Source organism: Vanellus vanellus (assembly GCF_965231255.1).
Source record: "Vanellus vanellus genome assembly, chromosome: 19".
Taxonomy (NCBI): Eukaryota; Metazoa; Chordata; class Aves; order Charadriiformes; family Charadriidae; genus Vanellus; species Vanellus vanellus.
In genome coordinates this window covers 7,645,272-7,657,471 of record NC_138924.1, presented here as the reverse complement: position 1 = coordinate 7,657,471, position 12,200 = coordinate 7,645,272, and the positions used below count along the sequence as shown (strand labels likewise).

Here is a 12,200-nt window from a genome sequence, read left to right as displayed (position 1 = left end):
ACTGCCCCTTTAAGGGGCGTGGCCTCAGTTGAGGTGACGTCACGAGTATGACACCGCCCCCTCCGCCCCAGGCGCGCCGCGCGCCGCGCGCCCCCTGCCGGCAGGCGGGCCCCGCCACCCCGCCCCGCCCCGCGTCGTGACGTCACGCCCGGCCGCCGCGCTCCCCCCGCCCCGGAACGTGCCGGCAGCCACGCGCCTGCGCGCCGCCCCTCCTTCTTCCCGCCTCTCCCGCGCCTGCGCGGGAAGAGGGGGCGGAGCCAGGCGGGCGGGCGCGCGCGGGGGATGGGCGGGGCCGGCGTCGCGCGAGGCGGTGGCGGCAGCGGCGGCGGCGGCAGTAGCGGCGGGGAGGGGGAGGGGCGGCGGCGCGGGGCCGCGCCTGCGCGCTGGGCGCGGTCTGCGCCTGCGCGTTGTGCGCGGCGGCGGCGGCGGCGGGGCCCGGAGCGTCGGCGCCGCCTGTGTGTGTGGTGCGTGCGCGGCGGCGGGCGCGGGGCCGCGCCGCCCCCTCCCCTCCCCTCCCTTCCCTTCCCCTCCTTACGCGGCATGGCAGCGGGCGCGGGGACCCCCGCAGCCGCCCCCGGGCCCGGCTGGAGGAGTAGGAGGACGACGGATAAGCTGCAGCGGCCCGTGGGTTAGGCCCCGCCGCCCGCCCCCTCCTCGACGCGGAGCCGCCGCCGCTGAGGGGGGACCGCCACCCCACACACACACACCCCGCCTCGCTCCCTCTCGTCGGGGGGGGCTCTCGGGGCCGCTCCCGGGCTGGATGAATGTGGGAGAAGATGGAGACCAAGACGATCGTCTACGACCTGGACACCTCCGGGGGGCTGATGGAGGTGAGGGCCGGGCCGCGGAGCCGGGGGGGTGAGGGGGAAGGCCCGAGCGGGGAGGCTGCAAAATGGTGAGGGACACCCCTACCCCCCCCCGGGAGCCCGGTGGCCATAGAAGGAAGCGCGGAGGGACGGAGGAGGCCCTCCCGGACACGGGGCCGGCGGGCGGGGCGGGCCGGGCCCAGGCCCTGTCCCTCTGTGCTGTGTCCCCCCCCGCGGCGGACCGGGGCCGCTCTCCCCCATCGGGCAGTCGGGAGAAGGGCGCTTGGGGTCGGGGTCCGTCCCAGCCCCTCAGAGCCCTTCTCTCTCTCTCCGTCTGTCCATGTGCAGCAAATCCAAGCCCTCCTGGCTCCCCCCAAGAGCGAAGATGGGGAGAAGAAGAGCAGGAGGCCCGAGAAGGAGCCCAGGCGAAGCGGCAGGGCCACTAACCACGATAGCTGCGATAGCTGCAAGGAAGGAGGGGACCTGCTGTGCTGCGATCACTGCCCCGCCGCATTCCACCTCCAGTGCTGGTAAGGCTCGGCGCTGTCTCCCCTCCGGATCCCGCCGTCCCGGCCCCGGTGGCGGCTCCCGCTCCCCGTTAGGTCCCTGTTTTGCCCGGGGATGGGGGGGGGGACACGACACGGTGCCGAGCATAGCAGGCAGAAACAAAAAGGAGGTGCAAACCCCCTACTCGGGTCCATCCCCTCCCGAGATTAAATCCACAGTGGGCGAGCTGAAAAGCCCCCCCTTCCCTGCTTTCTCGGGGGGGCGGAGGAGTGTTGGGGGGGGGGTCCACCACCCTCTTTTCTTTTTGTGCGGAGAGGAGGAGCGAGGCCGCTGGCTGCGCGGCCTGGCTGCTTTGGTGCTGCCCCTACACGGCCTTCCAACACCACCACCACCACCCCCCCCCCCGCCCCGAGCCGATAACTTCCCCTCCTCACCCCTCCCGGGGTGCCATGCTCAGGCAGGGGAGCCAGGGGGGGGCCCCGCAGGGTCTCGGCCAGGGAGGGGGGGAAGCAGCGGTGGCGTCTCCGCGCCAGGCCTTGACGTTCCCAGCGCTTCCGTGCTGCTGCAGCTGCTGGGAATAATGGAGGTTGCTGTCTCTGTGTCTCCCTGCCTCACTGTTTACAATATGGCGACCTTCCTTTAAATTATATTTTTATTCTCAGCGCCATTTTGGCTGCATATATGACTTCCAAACCCTCGCAGCACTCCCCCAGTATCTCAAACGGGAAAATACCTTCTCTGTGGAAATCCAGGCTTCCAGACTTTAAAATTGGCCGGGTTTATTCCTTTCCCTCCTTTTTTTCCTTCCTCCTGACTCTTCGGACCCGCTTGTCTCATGCGTGGGAGTGACTGCCGTGAACTGGGGGGCAGTCGGGTCCTCTTGCTGGGTGTTGCGTGGCTTTGTTGATAAAAGGCAGATCTTTCTGCATGCAAATCTGGGTGCCCTGTGGGAGTCGAGGTGCGTGTGGAGGCGGTGGCAAAGCTCTAGGTAGAGGGTGCAGCAGGGAAGGACTCTTCACTGCCTTCCCTCGTAGCTTCCTAAGCACAAAGCAACCCGCCAAAACCACCTGAACTTTCCGCCCCAAAGTTTTCTCCTTTTCTGCACCGGGAGCCCAGACGCATCCGAGGCTGCCTTACCCCAATCTCCCCCTTCAACAGTTGACACAGGCGGGCGGTTTGTGTTAAATTAGCGCAGCCAGAGTGGATAATGGAGTGGAGGAGGGAGCGGGGCAAGTCAAACAGCTGGAGCTCGGGCGTACAGAATATTCTTCCTTAGGGGAGATTTTTTAACCACATTCCTTTCTCTCTTTCATGCTTTGGAGCTTTGTTTGCCACCCTGTTACAGCTGTCTCCTCTTTGCTTTTTTTTTTTTTTTCCCCCATTGGTTTTTTTTCTTTTTTCTTCTTTTGCTCAGTGGTTATACTGCGTTTATATGCTAATTGCAGGTCTCTGAACACATATTAAACTGATTGCTGATACCAGGAAAACTGACTGCGGTCACAGTTCTGTAGGGAGTGTCCCGTTAGCAGCGTGTAGCCAGATGAACCCGACAATGCTGTAGCGTGCAGCCATGACATCATCCCTCCTACCCTGAGGAAGTGCTACTGGTGGTGGTACAGATCCTCTAATATTTACTAGGAGGACACTAATTTTTTATTATTTTTTTTTTGTCCAGCCTTCTTGGTGAGCTTTAATTTAAAGGTTTGTTTTGGGGTTGTTTAAGTTTTTTTTTTCTTCTCTCAGGTGTCGTTGCTTAAAACTCGGTGCCTGCTTTCAGATGCTGCCGAACACATCCTGAGCCTTCTCTTAGTGAGGCTGGAGCAATTGCTAAAACTTCACATTTTGAGATGGAAGCGCTGTGACTAACGCTGTAGAGTTTCATGGTTGACTCTGAATCCTAGTTAGTCCTAACTGCAGATGAGACCACTTTGTGCATGGCTAAATCTGGCTAAATTTCATGACTTAATTTGGCAAGTTTCTTGTAGTTAGTGAGTGGGAAACGGTCACGGAAATCGGATATCTGTCAAGCTTTGGCTGTACTTGAGTTATGTTATAATTCTAAGAAAAAAAAATATCTTTGACTGACTAATCACCCTTCAGAACAGAAATGAAAGGGGCAATTCTGGTTATGCTTTCTCGCTGTATTTGTTGCCTTTCCGGGGGTATCTCTCAGGCGATCGTTTTCATAGTAGCCCAGGCCCTGCTGCGGGAGGTGGCATGGTCTGGAGTGGCACAGCAGGCCAGCTGCGTGCTGCTGAACAGGCTTTGCCTAAAGGCCTCCGGCTTGGCCCCTGTTCTGCCCCCCTGCTCGTGGACCTCTGTCCATCCCTTGGCCAAGGCCTTCAAGCAAACCAGGTTGTCTTGAAGGGATGCTCAGGTTTTGGTTTTGTGTTTTCTTGCCTTTACCTCCTACATCTTGCTTAAAGTAAACTTCTGTTCTGGATATAAACTTAGGCATAAAGGCAGCACTTACAACTTCCTTTCTGCCTCCTTTTTTTTATTTAAAGAATAGCAGCTGTAATGCAATGCTTGGGTTAAGTAATTTGAATAGCAGTTTAAATATGCTGCTGGGGCATACTAGCTGAATTGTGTTGACAGCTTACCTGTTCTTTAAATATTTATTGTAAGCTTTAGTACCAGATTGCATTTATTATCAATACAGAAAAAAAAAAAAAAGGAAGCTCTTAGTTGATGTAGGATTTGTAATCATTCCATCAAAGCTGGATAGGAGAGGCCATATTATAAAAGAAAATGAATGACAAGGTGTGATTAGCCCAAGTCACGCAGTAGGCTGGAGACAAACCCAGGAGTTAGCTCAGTGGCCCATAAACTAGTTTTGTTTCTTCCTGTGTAGAGAAGACTCTGTCGTGGTGTTCAAACCGGTAGCGAGCAAGTTGGCTTCGTTTAGGTAAGTGTGTGGTTCTCAAACTTCAGCAGTTTGCCCTAACTTTCAATTTAATACCTAAACCTGTTGTCTTCTGCAGAAAACAGAAGGCGCTCGGCCAAAACCCCCAAAACTTTCCGAGTCTGATAGTATTACACACCTCTGATGGTAAATAACAAGTTTTGTTGATACGCTGTGGGAACGACTGCTCTCCTGAATTGATGTGGGTGGAAGTGGCTTCCCAATTCATCTGTCAGGGTGTCAGCTCTTCTCACAGTTCCGTTCCAGAATCGCTAGTTCAGTGTAAAACTCCTACAGGTACTGTAAAATCCATGGACTGACCAGGAGGGTTACCAGCCCGGCTGCAGATAAACTGCCTTGTGGGAGGGATACAGGGAAGTGTAAAATCCCTTCCAGATACTTAGTTTCAACATACTTGGATTAATATCACAGTCAGGTGACTGTTTTCAGGTTTGAATTTATAGAGAGGTTTTTTTCTGTCTCTAATTAATTTCTTGAGAACAGAACATAGGATTTTTAGCTCTTAAGTCTGGTTTTGGTTATGCTGTTTGTCCATAACCTGATGCTTTGGGTAATGGTGCAGCGTGCCTTTTCAGTCTGATATTCTTCCTTAACCCAGGCCCCTGGGAATGGTGTACTCTCCTTTACATGATTGAAAACCAATTTTCCAGTACTTCTGCTATTCTTCCCTGTTTATTTGCTCCTTCTGGCTATGTGTTCGTTAGAATTCCCTGTATTTTCTTGAGCTCGTGGTAAACTTGATTCTCATTGAAGTCGGTTTGCAAAGTGACTGATGTTGCAAATTCATTACAGCTTCTCTGAAGGATTAGAAAGATCCCTGGGAGAGGAAAAGTTTAGTTAAGCTGGGGGAGGGGAGTGACAACAGGAGGGAGAACTAACACAGAACAGTTTTGTGTTTGTTTTTTCTTTCTTCTTTTTTTTTTTTTTTTTTTTTTTTTTAAAGTCTCACTGCCTGAGTTTCTGGTTGGAGGAGCCCAAAATTGCTAACCTCGCTGAATGCTGCTGTTCAAGTCCCTCTTATAAATCGCATGCTGCTGGCTGTGAAGCACTGCTAGCATGGGCAAAGTGACCCGAGTTGCCTAAAGCTGACCAGCTGCCCGTTACGGTAAACAGACAGCACTAGTTTTGGGGCACTGCCCAGCAAAAAGGCTTGCCTTAGCTGCTGGGTCACCCCACGGCCGTGCTGGGAGAGAGGTACGCTGCTTCCGTACTGGGGCCTTCTAGTTCCATCAGACTTTGCAGCACTTGCCCCCTCGTGTTTATATTTGGAGCGTTGGGCTCCAGTTCCCCTCTGATTTGGCAGTCTTCGCCAAAGCGCTTTTGTCGAAGAACTGGAGTAACAGAGCTGCAAAGAGAAGTAGATGAAGCTAAACTAGACTGAGTTTTGCATATTTTCTATGAGTCACGTTGGTTAAGTGCTTTGCACAAAGAATGGAAAAAAGTTGTGTTTGACTGGTAGGACATCAATAACTTTTTCCCCACCTTATTCAGGTTTAGAATGTCCTGCCTTATCTTGGCATTGGGTCTAGCTTTGGGTTTTTTACATAAATATCCATTCTGTGTGAGGGAAGGGAAACATGAGCCTGTCTATTGTCTTAACTAATCCTTCCCTTAATGGGCATCTTCGTCTGCCTGGGGGGTTTCAGGTGAAAATGGTCTGAAGCATCAGGGAGTAAGCTGTTCTGTTTGAAACATTAATTTAAATGTATCTATCTTAACTAAGGGTGTCTTAAAATGATATACTTTTTTAAAAAAAGCAACAATTTTCTTTTTATGTATTTTTGGTGTTTCGGTAGTGTTGGGGCCAGTGTAGGCTAGATCCTAAACCAGAAGGAAGCAATTGCACTGGCTTGGTTTCTTGGTGTGGAGGGTCACTGCGCATGTGTCTGCAGATGTGGTAACATGATCAGTCTTGGCAGTTCTGTTCAGCAAAGTTGAACCAATGAGATCTTTCGCTCTCCTTATTTTGTCCTAAATCTCTTGATGCAAAGGCAGATAAGGTCAGCCTGAATCTACGAACTTCAGCTGAGGGCACCAGAAAACCATTCACAGTAAGAATTTGATGTAGTAATCGAATTTTGGGACTTGCAAACCACGATTCTCACCTGTGTGTGCATGTATGTTGCTTGTGTTAAACTGAGCGTGAGCAGATTTTGCAGTGTGGGCAAGAGCGTGGCTGAGCTGGGCATTCAGATCAAGCTATGGGTCGCTGCTGCCGTTCTCAACATCAGCATAAAGTGGTAGGAGCAAGGCATTAGGATTCTGTCAAAGTCGACATTTAACTGCTTAACTTACGCTTTGTCTTCAGACGTGGCTGCTGTATGGACTAGCATTTTGTCGAATATCCGTAAAGCTGTTTGAAAAGGCACGGTATGAGACTGTTAATAAGGAAAGTTCTCTGCTGTTTTGTCCCTGTGCTTGGGAAAGTGCCAGTTTTATGTTGACTGGGACTTGTGGAACTGAGAAGTTGTCTTTTTTTTTTTTTTTTTTTTTTTTTTTTTTTTTTTTTGTGCTGCTGCAGGGTCCATTTTTGAGTTGACTCCTCAAATTCAGTAGGATGCAGCAGCTTGCTTCCAGGTGGGGTTTCACAGCTTTGTTCATGCTGCTTCCGAGATGAGCTGGTCTTTCCTGGTATGTCAGACCTGCAGGCGTGACTCACGGGAGTCTTTCAAAACCTGGGAAGGTCTTCCCAGAGGAATTCCGGCTCCTCCAGGCATTTGCAAAGGAAATTCTTAATTGGATTAGATTCATAATACTAATCTGCTAATGACTGTTTGTTATGGAGATCTTAGCACTATCTTGTAAATATATTCACCTTCATTTAGCTTGCCTTGTGTCTTTTTATCACATACAAGCTCAGCTGTTAAGATTGTACGGTCGCCTGTGGATCTTATAGTTGGGAATGGGAGGACTACTGCATTTATTACACAGAACTGCATAATGCTTTCGGAATTCTCCCCTCTCTTTCCATTTCTCAGTGTTGCTTTCGGTGGGGGCAGTAAATGGCAAGCAGTCATGATTAGCATGTCCGACATCCTGCTGTAGTTCTCTTGCAGCAGGTGTCAAGGACATCTTGGATGGGGATTGCACCCACACTGTCCTCAGCTACAGAGCTGTGCATTTATAGTAAAAGTCAGGGCAAAAAATGCTTCCCCCTCCTCCCCCGAAACTGATCTTTATGACATGGGTTGTAGGTGCTGTTGCGGTGGTGTGAAGAACACCTGCACAGCAGGCAGAGCTCCTGGTTGTCTCCCTGTCTAGGACAGGCTGAGTCAATTCGAGATTTCAGTTATAGCGTTGATACTGAAACAGCTTTTCTCCATAATAAAGGCAATAACATCAATTCTTCTGTTTATTGACCCACACAAGTGGATGTTAAATTGTTTTTATTGCTAGACTGACTCACTGGTACATGTCAGGTTCTCGAGTTTTTCCTCCGACTCTGGAGCCCTTATTAATTCTTGAGTCAGTAGCAAATAGCAGGAATCCGTGAGAAGAAGGGGAGCAGTTACTTCTGGAGTAGGAAAGAGGTGTATCTTCCTGAAAGCAACTGTTACAAAGTCTGAATATTTAGGAAGTGCTGCCCAGTGCGATATAAATCGCATGTGAGAAGGATGTATCTGGGGTTTTTTTTTTTGTTTTTTTTTTTTTTTTTTTTAACCAGTCAGGAAGTAAGCTATGACTGTGAAAATGCTAATGTATCTGAGAGTATAATATGGCTTTGTTATAGGGGTATGAAGTACTGGATTTGAAAGAAGTGAGTGTAAGCAAAAAGCATCTTGCCACGTCAGGTTACTGGCTAAACTTGTGATTTTGTGACACGGTTGGATTGTGAGAGCTGGCTTTTTCTTCTTGCAGTAGTCGATTTATGCTGCCTCCAACTCTGCTGCTCGCTAGATGTCTGCCCAGCTTCCTCGAAGGAATGCTGCAGTATCCAGTAACTCTGTAAGCCGAGTAAAAATAGTGTTGTACCTTCCCTTTAATAAGGGGGTTGACAGATATCAGTTGTAATGCAATTACATACCTTTTTAGGGTATGGAGTAAATGCTCTCTATAGCCAAAAATGAAGAAGAAAAAATTCTATAAATCATTCTTCCAGTTGGCGTATCAGATCTTGAGTACAAAAGGCAAAGAGCATCTCAGCCAGCTGGGGGAAATCTAGCGCCTGAACCCAACTCTAAGCTATTTCTGCTGACGTCTGCTCTGCACGAGTCACTTGAAGCAAACTAGATGGAGCTGGAGATTACCGACTTTGAACCCTGCAGAAAGCAGTGGCCTGAGGATGCAATTTAGCAGGCTGAAAACCCCATGCTGAATTTCTGGCAAGCGCTAGTGATTGGTGTGAAACACCTGCCTGCACAGCCTCTGACTTTGGGCAGGGCATCATGTGAACTTCCCAGTGATCTCCGTCTAGAATAGCAACAGGAGCAGGATATGAAGGTGATCCGCAAAAGGCAGAAAAGAATTTATACCCTGCTTTTAAAGGTTGTTTTGGTGGATATTTCTATTGCTGCTCTTTTCCCTCTCCTCCCCAGTGTTCTTGGGAAAGCCTAGTCCACATGTAGATGTCAGAATTATACTTCACTTGTGCCTGTGTGAAGACAAATTCATACTTTTGCTTTTATGGGTCCATCCTTCATCCTCTTGTGATGTGCTGCTTTCCTTTTTTCCACCTTATTGCTTCTGTCCTTTCACCCCCGTCTCCTTTGAACACATTCAGTATGGCTAGGGCTGAATGTGTTCACTTCTCAGAAACCTCTCAGACCTGTGTTTTGATTATTTTTTTTTTCCCCACCAGAGATGTCTCTTCATTTATTGTTCTTTAAAGACAAAATTGGATGAAGTGATTCTCACTGAAGCTGTGTTGTTCCTCAGCCCTCTTTCTTTTCCCTGATGCTGCCCTGTGTGTCATCCTGCTTTGAGAAGATGACTTCTAATCTGTTAAGAAGATGGTGCTATAAAGATCTGAACACTTAATAATGAATCTGGGCATTGAATTCAGGCTATTGTTACTATTGTCTGCAGTACAGGCATGAGTGATGCATGGAAAAGAAGCAGGAGTCAGGATGTGCACAATGCCTGAATTTCTGGGTCTGACCCAAATTTTCCAAAGTCAACAAGTCTTCCTATTGACTTCCATGATTTCTGCTTATAAATACAAAGCTGGAAGTGCAGTACAGATAGTATTGTATGCTGTTTTATGCGTGTTTATTTATACAGATTTATACTTTTTTAATATATATATGTGGAAACTTAATATCTTAACAAACAATACTTCCTTTAATTTTTTGGTCAGCTGTTAATGAGGGTAATAACTAATGGGTTGTCTAGGGAATGGTCTCCATGTGCCAGGTTCTTTCTATAAATAGAAGTAACTAATTACATCAGGTGATCACATGTTTACATGCAGCTTATCCAGTTTATTGGACTCTCCTGCTTGTCAGATCTGAGACGAAAAAGTTCTGCTTCATCGCTTTGGAGGGGACTTTTCTGATTCCCCCTGGGTTGCAGGATTGCCTGCGCAGGAGTGCACGGGGAGGAGGCTGGACCCTGGTGACAAGTGGGAAGGGGAGCGAGGTAAGGTAGACAACACGTGCTTCCATGAGATTTTGCTTAGCGCTGTCTTCCCAGGATGAGACTAGCAGGAGTGGTTTGAGGAAGGGTACAAGTAAGTAACTTCCTGGCTGCAAAATTCACAAAATACTCAAATTCACAGTCGACTAGTGCTTTGGCTTGTGAAACGGTACCTGGTTTCTAGGAGTTCGGTAGTACTGATGCCAGATACTTGAACCGCTGGTCAGCTCAATGTTCTGCCCTTGCAGTGTTGAATGCTGTCTGTTTTAGAAGGTAGAAATAAGCACACAGTGAAATTTTGGAATATAGAATATTACTGGCAGTATTTCTCTTAAACTCGAGTCTTCCTCTGCTCTTGCACTGGCATGTGGACAGATTGTTAGTGTACCTTTATTTTTTCCTTGCACACACCTTGTTTCTTGCTGTCAGGCCATATAATGGTGTTTTAATCCTGCTTCTGTTCTCTGTCTGTTGCTGAACCCTTATTTCCAACTCTGGCCATGCTGTTGGAAAGATGCATGCTAAGCAGATGCAGTGTTCCAGATGATGGGATAATTGGTGACCTGTGAAACGATCATTTCGGTTCCCTTCCTTGCACGGTGGCAGCCAAAATAATCATGTACTGACCTGTCCGGTGATGTCCAGGTCTCCTTGCTGGATGTTACTAATTTAGAACCTTTCATATGCATACCCAAGACTTTCACTTCAATGTAAACAAAGTTATGCTGGCTATCAAGCTTTTTTCACCAGTTCCCTCTGGAGGAGTTGCACCACAGATACAGTGTAGTGGCTGATGCTCTGTAGTAAATGTGAATTGCACTACTGGCTTTGAGCAGGTATAATGTATAAAATACATGAGCCTAACTGAGGCCAAAAAGTTAGTCCGTTAGTTTTAATGTGATTGGGCTGTGCCTGGCTTATCTGAAGTTTGGTGGTTTCTGCTTTGGTCCTTAAGAAATCTTTGGCTTCATGAGGAAGATTGTTTCTTTTACTTCTGACCATCACAACTTTATCCATATTAAGGAGCGGATGGAGTTTGAAGAACTTGTAGACTTTCACTGAGTAGTTTGTGCTGAGGAATAATCCTGACGCTCCTGGAATAGAGGAGAGAGCTGACAGTATTCCTAATAACCATCTTTAAGGTAATGGAGTCTGACTTCTGTCTTTAGAAAACGGTAAACTCTTTTTTGATCCGAGTTGCAATTGGAAGGTAAGAGAGTTGCAAAGGGGAGGAACATGAAACAGGCTGCAGCTGTCAGCTGGTTTCATGGTTTTTTTTGTTACGTATAAGGTAGAGGCTCCCAGCGCTGGGTTCCAGGTGTCCTTCTCCTGCACAGTTTTGGAGCAGCTGTCAACAGAAGTGTGTAACTTGGGCGGAGTGAAAATGTTTCAAAGAACTGAATTTGTAAATGACGCAACTTTCTCTCTTTCTCAATGGGGTGCTTGTGATGCCCTGACAGTGAGGTTGGTTTCCTGGTTTGCTTTAGTTACGGCTGCCATTGAGGCCCTGCTGTAGGAAGCCAGGGAGCCTTGTTCTTTATGAAGCTGGTAGAACAGCTGTAGCTCTATCCATCATTGGGATAAATAGGAGTCCGATAAAAGAGCCAAAAGCCTTCTTCCTTCATCTAACTGGCAAACATAACCAGCATCCTTCATTAGAAGCCCGTCATTGAGTCTTGGTAAGTTAATCAGAAGATTTCTGAGAAGGAAAAGTATTCTTGCCTACATTTTTTCTTGGGGTTACTATTTTCCCCTGCACAGAGGAAAGTATCCTAAGTCAGATCGTGGAAAACAACTGACATCAAAGACAAGTTGTCCAAGAAAGCTTTGCTGGCCACCAGTTTGTTTTCCTGCCACCATTACCTCAGCCTGATGGCTGGCTGTAGCCCGCCAGGTCTAGAGCCCGCTCTCAGTAGCGTCAACGTTCCTTTGATGCAAGATGGCCACCAGGAATGCCGTGTGTAAATACCTTCAGGTTTGCTTATAACTGGTTCCTCTGAGAGCTATGGCCTGGTTTGTAGTGAAGAAGGTGCCATTCCTTTGAGCATTTGTTTACTTATTTATTGAGGTCAGCAAAGTGAAGAGTAATTACGGGATTTAGACTAACAAGAGGCATCTGATGTATGAGAGCTCCAGAGTGTGAAATTGAAAAGCTAAGTGGCTTCATGCTATTGTTTGCTTGATAAAAACTCCTAATACACAGATGACTTGAAGGTTTTTTTATTTCATCATATCCATTTACATTTTATTTAGGGGACACTTTGCGTAATGTTCTGACCATGGGAGCTAGTCCAAAAGTTTACAAGAGCCAGTCCTGACAACACAAATCTGGTATGAATTTCAGGAGATGCTCCTTAACTCTTTTAGAAAAAGCCATCTAGTAATTA

General features: G+C 48.1%; 1 protein-coding gene across 4 annotated transcripts in view; it reads left to right on the top strand.

Moving 5' to 3' along the window:
• The first annotated feature begins 442 nt into the window (after nt 1–442).
• PHF12 (PHD finger protein 12) overlaps nt 443–12,200 on the top strand; it is a 32,655-nt gene continuing 20,897 nt past the window's right edge. For 3 of the 4 annotated variants that reach the window (XM_082493015.1, XM_082493016.1, XM_082493014.1), the window contains exons 1-2: nt 443–830; nt 1,155–1,336. In XM_082493015.1, the coding sequence (XP_082349141.1) occupies nt 765–830; nt 1,155–1,336 (248 nt within the window). In that variant the 5' untranslated portion in view covers nt 443–764. Of the gene's footprint in view, nt 831–1,154; nt 1,337–5,215; nt 5,345–12,200 lie in introns of those variants that run through there. The other variant, XM_082493017.1, reaches the window with a different exon arrangement.